General features: G+C 38.1%; 2 protein-coding genes across 2 annotated transcripts in view; one reads left to right on the top strand and one right to left on the bottom strand.

The window, feature by feature from the left end:
* LOC122675535 (olfactory receptor 151-like) overlaps positions 1-13302 on the bottom strand; it is a 29233-nt gene extending 15931 nt beyond the window's left edge. Inside the window, exon 1 of the mRNA XM_043874422.1 lies at positions 12389-13302. Coding sequence (XP_043730357.1) covers positions 12389-13302 — 914 coding nt within the window. The remainder of the gene's footprint in view (positions 1-12388) is intronic.
* On the top strand, positions 241-1334 carry LOC122675546 (olfactory receptor 8B12-like). The gene has a single exon (XM_043874443.1). It carries the CDS (start codon positions 247-249, stop codon positions 1186-1188), a length of 942 nt encoding a protein of 313 aa, XP_043730378.1. The 5' UTR covers positions 241-246; the 3' UTR covers positions 1189-1334.
* Positions 13303-21905: the final 8603 nt, after the last annotated feature.

Here is a 21905-nt window from a genome sequence, read left to right as displayed (position 1 = left end):
AGAAGTGCCATGTGGTCACTCTGGAGGCAAAGTCTAACCCCTTGTTCTCTGGAATTTCGAGTCACTTAGCTATTAAAGTAGCTCCATGGCAAACAGTAAAAACCTTCCTTCCACACTAAAGCTCAAATGTCTTTGTGGATTCCATTCTCAAGAATATGAGGTGGGTACTGGGAGGGTGGTAGTGGTGTTTCTCTCAAAATGGTTCTCTTTTCTTTTCCCCATGGACCACCTTTTCCCCAGGGGAGAATGGCAGCTGAGTACTCTTCGGTGACAGAATTCACCCTCACAGGCTTAACAGACCAGCCAGGACTCCAGATCCCCCTCTTCTTCCTGTGTCTAGGTTTCTACATGGTCACCGTAGTGGGGAACCTGGGCTTGATAACGCTGATTGGGTTGAACTCTCGCCTGCACACCCCCATGTACTTCTTCCTCTTCAACCTCTCCTTCATAGACTTCTGTTACTCCACTACCATCACTCCCAAAATGCTGATGAGTTTTGTCTCAAAGAAGAACACCATCTTGCATGCAGGGTGTTTGACTCAACTGTGTTTCTTCTGCTTCTTTGTCATCTCTGAGTCCTTCGTCCTATCAGCGATGGCGTATGACCGCTATGTTGCCATCTGTAAGCCACTGGTGTACACAGTCACCATGTCTCCTAAGGTCTGCTTACTCCTTTTGTTGGGTGTGTATGTGATGGGGTTTTCAGGGGCCATGGCCCACACAGGAAGCATAGCAAGCCTGATCTTCTGTGCTGACAACCTCATCAATCATTTCATGTGTGATATCCCTCCTATCCTTGAGCTAGCTTGCAATAGGTCTTATGTGCATGAGCTGGTGGTCTTCATATGTGTGGCTATTGACATTGGAATGCCCATTGTCACCATCTCCATCTCTTATGCTCTAATCCTCTCCAGCATTCTCCGCATTCACTCCACTGAGGGCAGGTCCAAAGCTTTCAGTACATGCAGCTCCCACATAATTGTGGTTTTCCTTTTCTTTGGTTCTGGGGCTTTTGTGTATCTCAAACCACCTTCTGTTTTGCCCCTTGACCAAGGGAAAGTGTCCTCCCTGTTCTACACCATTGTGGTGCCCATGTTAAACCCACTGATCTACAGTTTGAGGAACAAGGATGTCAAAGTTGCCCTGAGGAAAATCTTGGGGAAAATTAATTTCTTGAGAAAGGAGTAATATTTGAAGAAAAAGATGCAATGCTTTGTTTATCAGTGTTTTCAATGATGAATGCAAATTCCAGTTTTTTTCCCTTTTATATATAGAGAGAACTTTAAGTCCTTACATTTAGATCAATGTTTAGTACAGACCTATTTTCCATGTCCCTTAACCCACCTTTAGTGTTCCAAGACTATTTTATGAAAATTTTCTACAAGCATTGATAATTTAATTGTGAATGGGTTAAATTATATGTAACCCATTAGATCTATAATTTATACATACTTTAACCTAATCTCCTCAATAGCAGATGTTGGAGACTTAGAAGTATTATATATGTTTTCCAGGCCCATACAGCTAACTGGTGCCACAGTTGGGACTGGAATCAAGTCCCTTGAATTCTAATTTACTTTGTTTTCCTTTATGCTATGCTTTCTTGCTTCATTTTGTTGCTGCCCTTGCAGATTTCATTTTTAAGTATGATATATCAGCATATTAAAGTCTGATTCTGCTTATAGTAATTTACTTTACTTCACAACATGTCATTTTTGAATATTGCATTTTGACCAATGACAGTAGAGCTATGTTAAAATTGTGGTGTGGGGGTGGCAAGTATGTAAGTCTGAGATACTAGGTGAAGCATGGTAATTCCTGGTTATGCATGGCAGCTGCAGGAACTGGCCTAGTGATTATGAACTTCTGTAGGTTTAAGGGTTAGAAAGATGCAAGATAGTAACAATAACCCTATATGCAAGACAGAAAGACACAGATGTATAGAACAGACTTTTGGACTCTGTGGGAGAAAGCAAGGCTGGGATGACCTGAGAGAATAGCTTTGAAACACGTATATTATCTGTGGTGAAACAGATCACCAGTCCAGGTTAGATGCATGAGACAAGTGTTCAGGGCTGGTGCACTAGGATGACCCAGAGGGATGGGATGGGGAGGGAGGTGGGAGGGGATTTCAGAATGGGGAACACATGTAAATCCATGACTGATTCATATCAATGTATGGCAAAAACCACTACAATATTGTAAAGTAATTAACCTCCAACTAATATAAATAAATGACAAAAAAAAGGAAAAAAAAAAAGAAAGATGCTGAGTGGAAAATTTCAGACATCATTTCAAGACTAAGAGAGTCAGATTTCATAATTTTTTCCTAAGAATTATTTTGGGTGTTTTAGCTATGATGGAAAACTGTGGCTCAAGATACTCAGCTAAGTGTAAGTACTAATAAAGAAGTAAATAATTTGGGGATCTAATTAGTTATCAAGGTAGTACTGAAAGTATCTGATTATTAGAAGAGGCCATTTCCACAGAATTTTAAAGCACTATAGATTACACTGATCTTTTCATGCAGGCATGTGTGGGAAATAGAGTCTTCCTCTAGACTGGTTTATGAATCTACAACATTGAGCAAAGGTGTCCAGAATGCATCAGAACACTTTGATCTCAATGACTTATTAGTGATAAAGGAAGGTTTTTTGGAAAAGTGCCAACATGTTAACAGCTGAGGAGTCACTGTCCTGTGAGTTTTTCTTTGGAAAGAGTCTCTTTTGGGAAAAAGGCAACTTTGGATGAGTGACAGAGTTTGCCATTTAGTTGACACAGATCAAGGGTGGTAAAGTTATAAAACTGAGAATGCTGAAACACTAATTATGGGACCTGAGCACCTGAAGATTTTGTTATCCAAGGTGGGTCCTGAGACCAATCTTCTGCAGGTGCTGAGGGATGACTATGCTTCAGTGTGGAAGTTTGCATTATTGGTCAGAATTCTCTCACTCAGTTAGTAGTATTATGGATCTATATCTTGCCATGGTTTCATTTTAGGTAGCATATATTTCTGTGCCTCACTGATGGTCAGCTAGGACACGTGAGCCATTTTGGTCAATCAGATATTAGCAGATGTGCTGTAAGCAGGTGCAAGGATGCGTGAGCAAGGGATGCGTTTGCCAGGTGGGACTTGGCCTCTCATGCTTCTGTCTTGAGAAGAGCCTCTCTTAGGCAATTGCTACTGCTTCTAACTGATTCTCACAGCAAACACATGTGGAGTAGTTTTTTTTTCCCATTTAGTGACTTTAATATAATCACAGTTGTGTAATTATTACACAAAGATTTTATTTTATTTTACTTTTTGTATTAATAGAAAATCAGTTTAATTTTTAATTTTAATTTTATATTGGAGTAGAGATGATTAACAGTGTTGTGTTAATTTCAGGTGTAGAGCAAAGTGACTCAGTAACATGTACACATCTATCTATTCTTTTTCAAATTCTTTATCTGTTTAGACTGTTACAGAGCATTGAGGAGAGTTCCCTGTGCTATATAGTAGTTTCTTGTTGGCTATCTATTTTATTTAGTTTTATAATTAATTTTTATTGTAGTATACTTGCTTTCCAATGTTGTGTTAGTTTCTATTGTACAGCAAAGTGAATCAGCTATACATATACGTATATCCTCCTTCTCTTAGGAGTTTCCTCCCAGCTAGGTCACCACAGAGCACTGAGTTCCCTGTACTACACAATCAGTTCTCCTTTGTTATGTATTTACACAGAGCATTGATCGTGTATATGTGACGTTTCCAATCTCTCAATTCCTCCCATCGCCACCTTCCTCCTTGGTATCAATATGTCATTTTCTACATCTGTGTCTTCACTTCTGCTTTGCAACTATGATCACCTGTACCATTTTTCTAGATTCCACATGTGCTTTAACGTATGATATTTGTTTTTCTCTTTCTGATTTACTTCACTCTGTGTGACAGTTCATAGGTCCATCTACGTCTTCTCAAATGACCCAATTTCATTCCTTTTTATGGCTGAATAATATTCCATTGTGTATATGTACCACATCTTCTTTATCTGTTCCTCTTTTGAAGGGGATTTAGGTTGTTTCCAAGCTATTGTATTTTGCTATAGCAACTGCAATGAACTAAGATAGACTTGAGTAGATATTTTTCAAAAAATAACATATAAATGGTCAACAAGCAACTGAAAAACTGCTCAATATTACTAAACACCAGACAATGTAAGTTGAAAGTAAGTCACAATGAGGTATAACCTCACACTTATTATGATGGCTACTGTTAGAAAAGAATCCAGAAAACAGCAAGTGTTAGTGAAGATACAGAAAAATTGGAACCCTTGTCTGTTACTGGTGAGTCTGTAAAATGGAGTAACCACTATGGAAAACAGTATGGAGGTTCCTAAAAAAATAAAGAATAGAAGTACAATAGGATCCAGTATCCGACTTCTGCAATGTATCTAAGAGAGTTGAAAGTAGGATTTGCATACCAACGTACATGCAGCTGTATGCGCAACAGCCAAGAGTTGGGAGCAACCCATATGTGCATCAGTGGTGAATGAATAACAAAATTTGATGCATACACACAACAAAATAAACATTCATCTTTTAAAAGTAAGGAAATCCTGCTATAATGCTACAATATGGGAGAACTTGAGAATATTATGCTAAGTGAAATAAGCCAGCCACAAAAAGACAAATTTTGTATGATTCCACTTATATAAGCTATTTGAAATAGTCAAATTCATAGGAAGAGAAGTAGAACGGTGGTTACCAGGGGCTGCAGGGAGGAAGAAAAGGAGAATTGTTGTATAATGGGAATAGAGTTTCAAGCTCACAAGATGAAAAATTTCCAGAGATCTTTTTCACAACAATGTACATATAGTTAACACTGCTAAACTGAACTATGCACTTAAAATAGTGAAGGTAGAAAATATTATGTTATGTGTGTTTTTTTAACCACAATAAAAAATAAATAAAAAATAAACCTAATATGGTGTTAAATAAATTATGTTCTCATTTCCTACCTGGACAAACTACTTCAACAACCTTGGAAGGCCTGATTAGAATCCTAGGAGACTTTGAAGTCCCAAGCCAAAAGGCAGTTGCTCAGGGACAGCCACCCTATTCTAGGCACCTGCCCATGGGCCACAGCTTACTCTTGCTGCTCCTCATTTCCACTTCTTTTAAAATGTGAGGGGGTGACACATACACAGCATAAACACCTCCAGTCCACGTGCCCAGTTCTCGTCCTCATCCCCTGCATACAGTTTCTGCCTGATCTCCCCTTGGAGTGAACACATCCACAGTATAGTTGTGTCTGCTGCTGGGAGAATGGACTCATAATACAGGCCTGAATAGATCCTTGAAGCTGAGGAGTCATGCTCCAAGCAAATATCTATGTGTGATCTTTTGAACCAGAGCATAAGCGATACAAGAGTTTTCCTTGCAGGCCTGGCAGGCCACAGGGGAACGCTCCAGCTGGGTTTAGCCTTCCAAGTAGAGAAAAGGAAATACCCTACTCCAGTCTATTCTGGCTGCTTCCCTGGTGGCTCAGATGGTAAAGAATCTGCCTGCAATGCCAGAGACCTGAGTTCAATCCCAGGGTTGGGAAGATCCCCTAGAAAAGGAAATGGCTACCCACTCTAGTATTCTTGCCTAGAGAATCTCATGGACAGAGGAGCCTGGCAGGCTGCAGTCCATGAGGTCACAGGGAATTGGACATGACTGAGCAACTAAGCACCTTAGGACCAGCCCACTCTAGCCATCCTGTCCAGGTTTACATTATGTTCAGTGGCGAATTCTAGCAAATATTTTAAAAAGAAATAATATGCATTTTGTAAAATTTTTCTTGGATGATATAACCAGAGGAATTACTTCCAAGAACATTCTATAATGTCAACATTACCTTACATCTAAAAGTAGACAAAGACAGTATATAAGAAAAACTAACAAAAACTATAGACTAATCTCTCTTATAAACACAGATATAAAAATCTTCAACAAAATATCAGCAAATAGAATCTAACAGTATAGAAAAAAATTATACACCTTGACTAAGTGGTATTTTTTCCAGTTATGCAAGATTGTTTCAACATTTAAAAATCAGTTGATGTAACTCAACCGATAAATGGTTTAAGGAAGAAAAATCACATGATCACACCAATGGGTGCAGAAAAGGCATTTGATAAAGTCCAAAACTCATGCATGATAAAACCTCTCTGTAAACTAACAGTAAAGAGGAACTTTCTCTGCTTGAAAAAGAAAACCTACACAAAACCTAAAGTTAACATCATACTTAATGATGAAAAACTTGAAGCTTCCCCACTAAGATTAGGAGCAAGGCAAGGATGTCACTCTCATGACTGCTTTTCAATATAGTATTGGCCCTCGGTAATCAGTAAGACAAGAAAAGGAAATAAAATGTATACAGATCGGGAAGAGAGAAATAAAACTGTCTTTGTTCATAGATGGCATAATTGTCATGCAGAAAATCTAAAAGAATCAACAAGAAAACTCCTGAAACCAAAAGTGATTATAACAAGGTGGAAGGATGTAAGTTAACATAGAAAACTCAATTGCTTTCCTGTATCAGCAAAGACCATGTGAAATTTAAAGTTACAAACACAATCCCATTTACATTAAGTTCAGTTCAGTTCAGTCACTCAGTCATGTCCGACTCTTCACGACCCCATGAATCGAAGCACGCCAGGCCTCCCTGTCCATCACCAACTTCCGGAGTTTAATCAAACTCACGTCCATCGAGTCAGTGATGCCATCCATTTACATTAGCACCCCACAAAATGAAATGCTTCAGAATAAATCTAGCAAGATATGTGCAAAATCTTTATGAGGAAGACCACAAAATGCTGATGAAATAACTGAAAGCATAACAAAATTGATGGAGTTACTCCATGTGTGTGAACCTGAAGACTCAATATTTTCATGATTTCACTTCTTCTGAACTTGATCTATAGATTCTATACAATTCCAGTCAAAGTCCCAGTAGGTTATTTGTGGATAATGACAACCTGATTACAAATTTTATACAGAGAGACAAAAGACAGAATTTCCAACTCACACTGAAGAAGTAGAACTGAATTAAAAGTTGGATGACTGACACTACTCAATATCATGACTTACTATTGATCTAAAGTGATAGTAATCGTGTATAGTAGGCAGGTTAGACAAAGAAATCAATGGAATAGAGATCCTAGAAATAGACACACATGAATATAGACAACTGATCATTGACAATTGACCTTTGTAAAGAAAAACAAACAAACAAACAATTGAGCCAAGATAGTGTTATTAAAGAATGGTTCTGTACAACATGTAAGAAAATGAATCACACAAGAGTTTGCATTGCTTACAAAAACTAACTTAAAATATCCCAAGCTTAAATGTAAAATAAAAAACTGTAAAATTCCTAGAAGGTAACTGGATAAATCTAGGTGACCTTGGGTGTGGCAATGACTTTTTAGGTACAAGACGAAAAGAATGATTTATAAAACAAGGAATTGAGAAGCTGGACTGCAATAAAATTAAAAATTTCTACTCTACAGAAGGACATTGTCAAGAGGATGAAAAGACAGGCTATAGTTTACATGAAAATATTTGCAAAAGATATATCTGATAAAGAGCTGTTATCTAAAATATTTAATACAAAGATTGGATGAACTTTGAGTATATGATGCTAAATAATGTAAGTCAGCCAAAGAAAAACAAATACTGCATATCACTTACAGATGGAATCTGAAAACATCAAACTTGTAGAAGTAAAATGGTGGTTACTTGGAGGGTGGTAAGGATATAAGACAGATGTTTAAGGCACAAACTTGCAATAAGTAGTAAGTAAGTCCTAGAGATATGATGTACAACACAGTGAAAATAGTCAACAATGTTGTATTACAGTCCTCAAACTTGCTAAGAGACTAAAACTCAATCATTTAAACCACTAAAATGAATTGATAACTATCTAATGTATTGCTGTTATTGTTCAGTCACTCAGTGATGTCTGACTGTGACCCAATGAACTGTAGCACACCAGGCTTCCTTGAGAGAGGTGTTAATTATTGCTATAATGGCAATCATATAAAAATATATCAGACTAACATGTGTACACTTTAAATTCACACAATGTTATATGTCAAATATATTTCAACAAAAATATGGAAAATAAAGAAACAACCTGATTAAAAAATGGGCCAAAGACTTTAGGAGACACCTAACACAGAAGATATACAGATGGCAAACAAGCATATGAAAAGATACTCCACAACACTTGTCATCAGGAAATGCAAGTTGAAACAGGAGTCACATACTACTACACACCTATTAGAATGTGCTGGTAAGGATGCAGAGTAACATGAATTCATCCACTGCTGGTGAGAATGAAAAATGGCACAGTCACTTTGGAAGACAGTTTGGCAGTTTCTTATCAAACTAAACATACTCTTATCACACAATCCAAAAACTGTGCTCTTCAAAGACAAAAATATGGATCAATGGAACAGAATAGAAAGCCCAGAGATAAATCCACGAACCTATGGACACCTTATCTTTGACAAAGGAGGCAAGGATATACAATGGAAAAAAGACAACCTCTTCAACAAGTGGTGCTGGGAAAACTGGTCAACCACTTGTAAAAGAATGAAACTAGAACACTTTCTAACACCATACACAAAAATAAACTCAAAATGGATTAAAGATCTAAATGTAAGACCAGAAACTATAAAACTCCTAGAGGAGTTTTATGTCAGAGAGCAAAACACTCTCCGACATAAATCACAGCAAGATCCTCTATGACCCACTCCCAGAATATTGGAAATAAAAGCAAAAATAAACAAATGGGACCTAATGAAACTTAAAAGCTTTTGCACTACAAAGGAAACTATAAGTAAGGTGAAAAGACAGCCCTCAGATTGGGAGAAAATAATAGCAAATGAAGAAACAGACAAAGGATTAATCTCAAAAATATATAAGCAACTCCTGAAGCTCAATTCCAGAAAAATAAATGACCCAGTCAAAAAAATGGGCCAAAGAACTAAACAGACATTTCTCCAAAGAAGACATACAGATGGCTAACAAACACATGAAAAGATGCTCAACATCACTCATTATTAGAGAAATGCAAATCAAAACCACAATGAGGTACCATTACACACCAGTCAGGATGGCTGCTATCCAAAAGTCTACAAGCAATAAATGCTGGAGAGGGTGCAGAGAAAAGGGAACCCTCTTACACTGTTGGTGGGAATGCAAACTAGTTCAGCCGCTATGGAAAACAGTGTGGAGATTTCTTAAAAAACTGGAAATAGAACTGCCATATGACCCAGTAATCCCACTTCTGGGCATACACACTGAGGAAACCAGATCTGAAAGAGACACATGCACCCCAATGTTCATCGCAGCACTGTTTATAATAGCCAGGACATGGAAGCAACCTAGATGCCCATCAGCAGATGAATGGATAAGGAAGCTGTGGTACATATACACCATGGAATATTACTCAGCCATTAAAGAGAATTCATTTGAACCAGTCCTAATGAGATGGATGAAACTGGAGCCCATTATACAGAGTGAAGTAAGCCAGAAAGATAAAGAACATTACAGCATACTAACACATATATATGGAATTTAGAAAGATGATAACGATAACCCTATATGCAAAACAGAAAAAGAGACACAGAAATACAGAACAGACTTTTGAACTCTGTGGGAGAATGTGAGGGTGGGATATTTCAAAAGAACAGCATGTATACTATCTATGGTGAAACAGATCACCAGCCCAGGTGGGATGCATGAGACAAGTGCTCGGGCCTGGTGCACTGGGAAGACCCAGAGGAATCGGGTGGAGAGGGAGGTGGGAGGGGGGATCGGGATTGGGAATACATGTAAATCCATGGCTGATTCATATCAATGTATGACGAAACCCACTGGAAAAAATAATAATAATAATAAAAAAAAAAAACGGAGACATTACTTTGTCAACAAAGGAAAAAAAAAAAAAGAATTCATTTGAATCAGTTCTAATGAGATGGATGAAACTGGAGCCCATTATACAGAGTGAAGTAAGCCAGAAAGATAAAGAACATTACAGCACACTAACACATATATATGGAATTTAGAAAGGTGATAACGATAACCCTATATGCAAAACAGAAAAAGAGACACAGAAGTACAGAACAGACTTTTGAACTCTGTGGGAGAAGGTGAGGGTGGGATGTTTCGAAAGAACAGCATGTATACTATCTATGGTGAAACAGATCACCAGCCCAGGTGGGATGCATGAGACAAGTGCTCGGGCCTGGTGCACTGGGAAGACCCAGAGGAATCGGGTGGAGAGGGAGGTGGGAGGGGGGATCGGGATGAGGAATACGTGTAACTCTATGGCTGATTCATATCAATGTACGACAAAACCCACTGAAATGTTGTGAAGTAATTAGCCTCCAACTAATAAAAAAAAAAAAAAAAAAAACCTGTGCTCTTTGGTATTTAACCAAAGGAGCTGAAACCTATGTCTGCACAATTATCTCCTCATGCTGTGTTCTTAATTGTCAAAACTTGGAAACAATCAAGATGTCCTTCAGTTGGTAAATGGAAAATAAACTGTGGTATATCCAGGCAATAAAATATTACTCAGTGCTCAAAAGAAATAAGCTATCAAGCCATAAAAAGACACGGAGGAAACTTAAATGCATAGTACAAAGTGATATAAGTCAAATCTACAGCAATCTGGAGGAGGCAAAACCAAGGAACCAAGGAAACAGTAAAGAGATCAAAGGTTGTCATGAATTTTGCGGGAGGGAGGGATGAACAGGTAGAGCACAAGAGAGTTTTTAGAATAGTGAAACTATAGTAATGACCAGTATATAATGTTCATACATATAATGACTATATGTCATTACATAGTTGTCCAAACTCACAATGTACAACACCAAGAGTGAACCCTAATGTAAACTATGGTCTTTGGATGATAATGATGCACCAATGTGTGTTCATCTATTGTAACAAATATACTGCTCTCATGGAGGATGTTGTTAAAGGAAGAAGCTGTGCATGCATGGGGTCAGAGAGTATATGGGAAATCTCTGTATCATTTGCTCAGTTTTTCTGTGCACCTAATATAGAAACTCTATTAAACAAAGCACAAAAAAATTACTATGAGCATTTAAATCTCAGAGTGTTAAATCTCAGAGAAACTCAGAATTATTCATTTTTCCATGTCTGAGTGAGGACTGAGGTATTGCACCTAAAATAAAATGACAAAAAACTAATCACCATTTTACTATTATTTTAAAATAATTATGAATTACAATTAAAAGAATGCCCACAAATATTTTGCTGTGCAAAAGAATTAATTCTTTAACATGAATCCTTGATATTGCTTTGATCAAATGATGGAAGACATTTTATCTAGTGCTGATTGGACTTACTGAGTCAGCTTGACTGGTATCACAGAATGTCAGTTATTGAGGAAGGATAAACACTGCAGGAATGTCGAATATTCCTTGGTTGTCTGGGAAATGTGGGAAAATAATGGCAAAAAAAGGTATTGTCAGGAAAAGTTTGAAACTGAGAGGTTATGATTATGCCAAGACTGATAGGCTGAATAGAGAGACCTTTGGCCAAGAGAAGGGGTCGGGGGGCGGGGGGTATGATGAGTTGTGGGTTTGAATATCAGTGTTAATTGTTTACCAACTGTGTCATCTGGAGAAAGTTATTTAACCTCTCTAAAGCTAAGTTTCCTCATCTGAGTAAATGAGATAATTTAGCAAAACACTCAAACAATTGACTAGCATCCAAAAGTGTTAGATATGGTGATGATGATACTTTGCTTATGATGGTGATTATGGCATTAATTGAATGAAGGAATATTTAAGTAACCTTGGCAGTAATAAGTAGACAGTAACAGCGTAATAAGAGAGAAAATGGAGAAATCTGGTTGAGAAAGACTATTTGCTACTTCTTGGTGACTTTCAAATTCCTCTCCATTTGTCATGTGTACTACAAGTTTAAATTAGTATTAGTTTGGATAACATATTCTTTATAGAAGAGGATAAATCAATGACCAACCCTCTTAAACTCATTGCTGAAAGTTCTAATTTATGTTATGTTCCAGTCAAGATGGATACATATTTGTCAGAGGGCCAAGGACAAGCAAAAGGAAAAAAAAACAAAAATTAAAATATCCCTAAGGGAAGAAAATGTGAACTCAAAACCAGCAAGCAGACACAAGAGACATGAGAGATGTGAAAGGGAGAAAGGAAAGATGGAAAAAATTCAATCAGTCATGTTGAGATGCGGCTGGTCTCCATTCACGTGTGTGTGAATTTTAGAGGATTACTCCCCTATATTTCTATTCCACTCCCAACCTGAGGAATAATGACATTTGCATTCAAAGTGTTTTCACCTCAGAGTTTTCTGGATGGCAGCCTGTACCTCCTTATTTCTCAAGCTGTAGATCAGGGGGTTCAGCATGGGGATCACTGTGGTGTAGAACACGGAGACCACGTTCTCCTGGGCCAGGGAACTGGCCGTGGAGGGTTTCAAGTACATGAAGGATGCAGACCCATAAAATAATCCCACAGCTGCAAGATGGGAGCTGCACGTGCTGAAGGCTTTGGATCGTCCCTCTGTGGAGGCAATATGGAGAATGCTGGAGAGGATGAAGGCATAGGAAACAAGGACTGTTAAGCTGGTGACTACGATGTTGAATCCAGCCAAACAGAAAGTTGTCATCTCCATGTCATAGGTGCTAGAGCAAGAGAGCTTCAGGAGGGCGATGATGTCACAGAAGTAATGACTGATGAGAAAGTCACAATAGCGCAGCTTCAACATGAGGCCTGTCTCTATCGTTGATCCAATGAGTCCCATGGCATAAATCCAAGCCACCAACAGGGAGCAGACTCCTTGAGACATGATGATGTTGTAATGCAAAGGTCTGCAGATGGCAACATAGTGGTCATAGGCCATCACGGTCAGTGTGTAACTCTCAGCAACAATAAACACCAGGAAGAAGTAGAGCTGGGACATGCACCCTACATAGGAGATGATGTTCTTCTCTGACACAAAGTTTGCCAGCATCTTAGGGGTGATGACAGAGGAGTAGCAGAGATCCACGAAGGACAGATTACTGAGGAAATAGTACATGGGGGTGTGAAGCTGAGCATTCAGACAAATCAGAGTTATCATGCCCAGGTTCCCTACCATGGTGACAGAGTAGATCCCAAGGAAGAGGAAGAAGAGGGGGAGCTGGAGCTCTGGTCGACTTGTTAAACCTCCAAGAATGAACTCTGTCACTGTGGAGTGATTTTCTGCAGCCATTCTCCTCTGTTTGGGGGCCCTGTGGAGATAAGAAAGAAGAGCCTGTGAAAGGCTGTATAGAGTCAGCCCTTGGTACCAGTTGGATACACATCTGAGGATTCAATCAACAGCATCCAGGACTCGAAAGGCTGTCTTCATTGTATTGTGTCATTTAAAAAGTTTTTAAATGTTATATTGAAGTATAGTCAATTAACAATGCTGTGATAGTTTTAGGAGGACAGCAAAGGGGCCATACATATACATGTATCCGCTCTCCCCCAAACTTATAAGAATGTTGAGCATGGCAAAGCAGCTCCTGCAGATCCTGAGGAATGACTGTGTAGGAGACTTTCTGGTAAGGCAAGGTATCAGCTTCTGTTCCTCAGTGAGTGATCTTGAACTCACATTTTCCTAGTTGTTTATACCTTCACTCCTTCTTCCCTGGTGGCTCAGATGGTAAAGAATCTGCCTGCAGTGAAGGAGACGCAAGTTCCATCCTTGGGTCAGAAAGACTCCCTGGTGAAGAGAATGGCAACCCACTCCAGTATTCTTGCCTGGAGAATCCAATGGACAGAGGAGCCTGGTGGGCTACAGTCCATGGGGTTGCACACTGTTAGACATGACTGAGTGACTAACACTACTTACTCCTAATATTTTCTAGGGTTCAGATAATTTTTACATGGCTTGAAGAATATGAAGGTGGGGATAAAACGGCCACCCCTAGAAATTTTAACACCCTCCTGTTTCTCGTGTTTTATTTCTAGGTTTACAGTTGAATGTTACTCCAGAAAGAGAAAGTCTTTTGGCATCTATGTAATCTCAAAATAATGCCCATAAGATAAAAACATGTGGTTACCTTATCCTACACTGAGATAGTGTGGGCTGGTAGTTAGAGCCCTTTCAATCACTGAGTGACAAATGAGTTTCCACAGTTGAGAATTCAATGGAGTTACAATATCAATTTCCAAAATTAAAAAATGTGATGGAATAATATGCATGAAATATTTTCCAAATACTCAATTGTTACACAAATATAAAGTTTCATTAAGCATCTGAGTTTTCATTGAACCTGAGGTCCTAGGATAGTTATTTTTAGTTTTGGTTACACGTAAAAGTCACCTGATGAGATTTAAAAAATAGTATGTCAGGTTCTGACTTACAGTCATTCTGACCTACTGGCATTTTCTAGACACTGAGTCCTCTGTTTGTGGGCAGGTGGCAACGTTCACCTGAAGGCAGTAAAGATTTTTTCTTTAACTTTTTGTTTATTGCAACCAGGTGGTTTTGTAGCTTGAAATTGTGGCTCTGAAAGCAGTTTATCCTGAGTAACATAAAGCTCCTGAGGAAGAGGTTGAGATTGACTGCTCTCCCTTGCATTGAAAGACTCAGGAAAAATTCATGTTGGATCATGCTTAGGAGTCGATGGAAGTAGAAATAGAATACAGTGCACCTCGCAGATCAAGAGCAAAGTAATTTCAGTGGTACATGGACATTTTCCCTTGTCCCCATTTTTGCTAAATCCTGCTGTCCTTAGTGGCCAGCTGATCCGTGGCCACTTTCTTTCCTTATACCAAATGTATCCTCTAGAATAACCAGTCTCTCTTGTTGCTTCATCATTTTTCTATTCCTTGTGTTGATTTCAAAATGACTACTCATGGTTTTCTGTTTTTGGAGTCAACCTATGATCAATGGAGAGAAGATTTTTAGCCATGGCCATTATATGCAGATGCCCAAGAGGCTCCCTGGAAGGAATCTTGGTACATCTAAGTCAAAAAGGCAGTTTAAAATTGGTCTTGAGAAGCAGTTCCTGTCACTGGGTATCATATCTCCTTGTTATGGCTTTTCTTCAATTTTCCTTTTCACCCAATGAGAAAAAAACTGAAGGAAACATAATTTATAAGAGCATAGAGTACTTTTCTTCTGGTAAACTGACTTCTGGAAGTAATTTGGTAGATTCTATTGAGAAATTGTCAGTGGTAAATGAAAGCCCCTGGAAGATCACCTCTCTGACTCCAGTTAAAGTTTCCCAAATTCTAAATATAATTGGTCATTGGATGAAATAACCACTTAAAACTATCCATATCTTAGTTTTTGTTATTTCAATTTATGGGTGAGCAGGTGAGTGAAAATGATATATATTTTTTTAGTCTGAAAATTTCACAACATATTTAAAGTACTCAAAAATTAGTGAGTGGGCTTCTTACTTCCACCCATGAAGGGTGAACTCATACTGGAATTGTATTTACACCATAAACAACCAGAAAACCAGACAAGGCACAGTGAACAATCATTTCCTGACATCTGACAACAGGCAGTACCAAACTGATTCCTGAGAGGAGGGAAAAATATATAGTGAGCCCAATGATTGCACCAGTGATTCCACGCCACATTCCAGGTGAACAGATCCAGATAGAATGAATATTATAAAATGTAGGACAACAAGTAAATAATAAAAAATCTATAGCTAATAAGCTAATAATGGAGATAAAATATAACCATCAAAACTGTCAGTCTAAAAGAAGGGAAGGAAAAAGAAAAAGTGGAATAAAGGGCAGTTGCAAGATGGCAGATTTAAGCTCAAACATTTTGATGACTGATTTAAATACAAATAGTTTAAATAGTCTAAGGAAAATGCAGAGATTTTCACTGTGAATAAATGCCATTACCCAACTGTATGGTTTTCCAAGAAATCCACTTTGAATACAAAGAAAAAATATACCATGCAAATATCAAGGCAAAGAAAGCTAGAGTGACTATATCAGCAGTGAGCAAAGTAGATCTGAAAGCAGGAAATATTACTAGAAATAAGGAGTAACAATTCAGATTGATAAAGAAGCCAGTTGATTAAAGTGACATGAGACTTCTAAACGAGTTCACTTATCAACAGTGTTTCAAAACACATGAACCAAACTGACAGAAAGAAAGAATATACAGGTCCACCATTAGAGACTGCAATACTCTTTTAATTAGTTGACAGAACTAGTAGAAAGATTAGCAATGACAGAGAAAATACCCACAAACTGACATTTTTGGAACTCTCCGCACAGGAGCAGCAAAATACACAATCTTTTAGTTACATGTGGAAAAACCTATTCATAATAAAACCTATTCTGGGCACTAAAACCGCCATACCTTTGTAAAGCTGAAATCACATACACCATTTACCCATACCAAAACAAACTATAAATAATTTATAGAGTGATATCTAGAAAATCATCAGCTATTTGAAAATTAAGTGCTGAGATTTTCTTTTACTCATTTGATAAACTATAAATCTTAAGAACTGAGGTATTAGATAGCAAAGAGACAAGATTAAAATCAAACTGCCAAACCATGGCTGATTCATGTCAGTGTATGACAAAACCCACTACCATATTGTAAAATAATTAGCCTCCAACTAATACAAATAAATGAAAAAAAAAATCAAACTGCCTTTCTCTGACTTATTTATTTTTTTATTAACGTGTCATTGACCTACAGCACTATGTTAGACCAAGGTTGAACGGTTGAGATTTTAAGCCTTCCTTAAAAGTCACAGGGCGCTTCCCTGATGGCTCAGATGGTAAAGAATCCCCCTGCAATGTAGGAGACACAGGTGATGCAGGTTCGATTCCTGGGTTGGGAAGATGCCCTGGAGGAGAGCCTGGCAACCCATTCTTGCCTGGAGAGTCCCACGGACAGAGGAGCCTGGGGGGCTAGAGCCCATAGGGTGGCAAAGAGTTTGGTGTGACTGAGCATGCACACAAAGGCCACAAAACTGCTTTCCTGATAGAATGGCAGAAGTTGAGGAGTAGCAACAGAGATCTTATGGACTGCAGAGCCTAAAGTAGTTACTATCTGATCCTTTCTGGAATCATTAGCAAACTCCTGTTCTTGGAAACTGACACTCAAATTACACAATTCACCCAAAGTCATATGGCTATGACAAGTAGAACTGAACCCAGAACTCAGGAGTTGTAGCCATGAGTCTGTTTTGCTTTTACCATACTGTGCTGTCTGGCTATAACTTGTTTCTTTGTGAAACTTTATTTTTATATTTTAGGTAAACTTAATATAGTACATTAAGGCCAATGAAGGATCTTATTGCTATATCTCCAGAAACTTTTTTTAAGAGTACAAAAGTAATATATCTGCATTGTAGACAAGTAAAACACAGATGAAAATCAAATTGTCATATTCTATCAACTGAGAATCTAAAATTGCTATTTATGTTCGACTAGATCTTCTTCTATGCATATATGTATTTACAAATGTGTGCATTAATATACAGGTTTTTTCTTTTTTAGCCAAAGTGAGCATACTATACTGGTATAGTTTGTTGGTTTATACTGGTTGGCTATACTGGTATAGCAGGTTGGTTTGTAACCTGCTTTGTGCTGTAGCATTAAAAAACACTGACTGACTTGTTCAGCAACAGTAATATCACTTCTGTTCATTTTGGTACTGAAGATAAGGAAATCTGCATTATAATAAAATTTATACCTTAAATTATTGGCAGTAAGTTATTTAACTTTTCAATAATAGTAATAGAAGTTTGAATTGTGTTTCAATTTTTTGAAAAATGTATAAGTGATTTTCATCTAGATAATGACAACAGATTTAAAACATATCTTACATATCTTCTTCCCTCAAATCAGAATCTCCTAAAATGATATAGAACAGAAGATTCACAAACATCTCTGTACTAGCAATCAAAGTTCCAGAAAACAGAATATTGTTATGAAGTAAAGATTTTAATTCCTGTCTTTTGATGTAAACACCTTTTCTATTGAATACAAAATCATGGGCAACAGTGATATTATTTCTGTAATCTTCTAGCTAATTTATAAATGACCCCTAAATTTCTTGTTAGTTGCTAAAAATCTTACTAGTAGTTTTATCAGCTCGCCAGAAGCTAAGAACTTCTGCTAACGAAAGCAATCAGAATTATAAAGGCAAATATATTTCCTTTCCAAGTGAGGGGAAAAGTTCTGAGAAGGGAGACATATGATTGAAAATAGTGTGTATAAAAGGTCTGTAGTAGAAAAAGGAATTCATGGAAGATACCTTGTTCTCATCTTACACAACTGCCTTAAAACCATAACTGAAAATCCGTGTTGAGGAAAACTGAAACATTGTTACCTGGAAATCTTAAGAGGTACTTGGCTTTCCAGTGCTCAAGAAATAAATATCAGAAAATAGAAAGCTACAAGATTTACATCTATTTTCAGTTAATGGGACCAACCAGTCATAGAAATGGGTCACAGAGACTGGGGCACTGGGTATTTTTATGTGTAGGTAGACACTCTCCTGGAATGCCTGCTCCAGAGACTGGGTCCTCAATGAACAATTAGTGTGTGTTTCCACTTGCTCTATGAAAACTATGTTACCTCCCAGGTGTGTTAATTTTTCTTCCACTGGGAGAGTTATCCTGCCTGGTAAGTCTGGTACCTAATGCTAGAAGCTGGACATTTTTGGCTTCATTATCATTATCTTCACCATGACCACTTCAGTCATTACCATGAATATCATCATACTTTCACCAATATCATTGCCTTTGTCATTAGTCACTGCCATCCTGGTTTGGTATGCACCATTAGTTTTTCACCTACATGTACAATGAACTGTACTTATAGTCTTTATTATAAAAAAGCTTTATTTTATATCTTTTATATTTGACATTTCTCCACAAATTCCCTAAGTTTACTTTTAAAAAGAAAACCTGTTTAATTTTAGTTAACTGCTTTTTTTCATTGAAATGGAATAAATTTTATTTAGTTTTTAGTAACTAACCTTGATTACTTTGCTTTTATTTTCTATTTTTTAGCTTTACTACAATATGATTGACAAATAAAAATTACATATATCTCAGTTGCACATGTGATTTTTATAAGTATGTGATTTGACATACATACATATTGTGAAATGATTACTGCAATCAAAGTAATAAACATATCCCTCATCTCACATAGTTACCTTTTTGTGTGAGCCAAGAACACTTAAAATATACTCTCTTAGCAAATTTTAGGCATTCAATACAGTAGCGTTAACTATAGGCACCATATTGTACATTATATTCCACAGACTTATTGAGTTCTGTGGAACTGTACAAATTGGAAATTTGTACCCTTGACCAACATCTCCCCATTTCCCCCATGCCCAGTCCCTGGTGACCACCCTTCTTATATTTAAAGGTAAATCAATACTTAACGCTACCCATGTCTGGGCACTCAAAAGATCTTTTCATTTTTCTTAATGCCCAATAATTTTGCTAGAGTCTGGTTGGCAGGTTTTCATTCTGAGTCAGTATTCTTTGACATGGTGTGTTCCTTTTCAGAACAAGTTTCAGTCCTTTATTATTTTTTAACCTCAATGTCCATTGAGTCGGTGATGCCATCCAACCGTCTCATCCTCTGTCGTCCCCTTCTCCTTCCACCTTCAATCTTTCCCAGCATCAGGGTCTTTTCAAATGAGTCAGTTCTTCGCATCAGGTGGCCAAAGTATTGGAGTTTCAGCTTCAGCATCAGTTCTTCCAATGAATATTCAGGACTGATCTCCTTTAGGATGGACTGGATGGATCTCCTTGCTGTCTAGTGAACTCTCAAGAGTCTTCTAAAACATCACTGTTCAAAAGCATCAATTCTTTGGCACTCAGCTCTCTTTAGAGTCCAACTCTCACATGCATACATGACTACAGGAAAAATCAAAGGCTTAACTAGATGGACCTTTGTTGGCAAAGTAATGTCTCTGCTTTTTAATATTTGGTCATAACTTTTCTTCCAAGGAGTAAACATCTTTTAATTTCATGGCTGCAATCACCATCTGCAGTGATTTTGGAGCCCAGAAAAAATAAAGTCTGTGATTGTTTCCACTGTTTCCACATCTATTTGCCATGAAGTGATGGGACCAGATGCCATGATCTTAGTTTTCTGAATGTTGAGTTTTAAGCCAATTTTTTCACTCTCCTCTTTCATTTTCATCTAGAGGCTCTTAGTTCTTCTTCACTTTCTGCCATAAGAGTGGTGTCATATGTATATCTGAGGTTAATGATATTTCTCCCAGCAATCTTGATTCCAGCTTGTGCTTCATCCAGCCTGGCATTTCTCAAGATGTCCTCTGCATATAAGTTAAATAAACAGAGTGACAATATACAGCCTTGACGTACTTCTTCCTGATTTGGAACCATTCTGTTGTTCTATGTCTGGTTCTAACTGTTGCTTCCTGACCTGCAGACAGTTTCTCAAGAGGCAGGTCAGGAAGTCTGGTATTCCCATCTCTTTCAGAATTTTCCACAGTTTGTGGTGATCCACACAGTCAAAGGCTTTGGCATAGTCAATATAGCAGAAATAGATGTTTTTCTGGAACTCTCTTGATTTTTTGAGGATCCAACAGATGTCAATTTGATCACTGGTTCCTCTGCCTTTTCTAAAACCAGTTTGAACATCTGGAAGTTCACGGTTCATGTACTCTTTAAGCCTGGCTTGGAGAATTTTGAGCATTACTTTACTAGTGAAGCAAGTGAGAAGCCCTACTCTGAGGGGTGACGTCACATGTCTTACGGCAGAAACTCTGTCAGGGATTTATACCAACCCACCGATGGACTTCCCTGGTGGCTCAGATGGTAAAGTGCCTGCCTGCAATGCCAGAGACCCGGGTTCAATCCCTTTGTCGGGAAGATCTCCTGAAGAAGGAAATGGCAACCTGCTACAGTATTCTTGCTTGGAAAATCCCATGGACTGAGGAGCCTGGCAGGCTACAGTCTATGGGGTCACAAAGAGTCAGACAAGACTGAATGATTTCACTCTCACTTTCACTTTTACTACCGTGTGAGATGAGTGCAATTACGCAGTAGTTTGAGCATTCTTTGGCATTGCCTTTCTCTGGGATTGGAATGAAAACCGACCTTTTCCACTCCTCTGGCCACCGATGACTTTTCCAAATTTGCTGGCATATTGAGTGCAACACTTTCACAACATCCTCTTTTAGGATTTGAAATAGCTAGGCTGGAATTCCATCACCTCCACTAGTTTTGTTCATAGTAATGCTTCTTAAGGCCCACTTGACTTCACGTTCCAGAGTGTCTGGATCTAGGTGAGTGATCACACCATCGTGATTATTTGGGTCATGAAGATCTTTTTTGTACAGTTCTTCTGTGTATTCTTGCCACCTCTTCTTAATATCTTCTGTTCCTGTTAGGCCCATATCATTTCTCTCCTTTATTGAGCCCATCTTTGCATGAAATGTTCCCTTGGTATCTCTAATTTTCTTGAAGAGATCCCTAGTCTTTCCCATTCTATTGTTTTCCTCTATTTCTTTGCGCTGATCACTGAGGAAGACTTTCTTATCTCTCCTTGCTATTCTTTGGATTTTAGTGACTGCTAAAATATTAGAGACAGACAGAAAGAAAGACCAGTAGCAGTCAAGGAAAAATATGTGCATGAGAAATTGTCAGGGAATGTTTGACGGGAGGATTCCTACATGCTGTCTCTCATGAGTCCTTTGTCCCTCTTCAAGCGGAACAGCACGCTGCTCCCAGGGACTGAGGTCATTGTGTGAGGCAAGCATGAGTCTCCTTTAGTAAACATTCTCCTTAGGACAAAACAGCTTAATCTCCTTCCCCTTACTTGAGATATAGATTGTCTCCT

The sequence above is a fragment of the Cervus elaphus genome, chromosome 2 (assembly GCF_910594005.1).
Source record: "Cervus elaphus chromosome 2, mCerEla1.1, whole genome shotgun sequence".
Lineage (NCBI taxonomy): Eukaryota > Metazoa > Chordata > Mammalia > Artiodactyla > Cervidae > Cervus > Cervus elaphus.
Note: the sequence above shows the minus strand (reverse complement) of the source record. Positions and strands in the feature narration are given on the sequence as shown.

Bases quoted from the DNA above. Each gene is read 5' to 3' on its own strand.
- LOC122675546 (XM_043874443.1), top strand. From the start codon at position 247: ATGGCAGCTGAGTACTCTTCGGTGACAGAATTCACCCTCACAGGCTTA.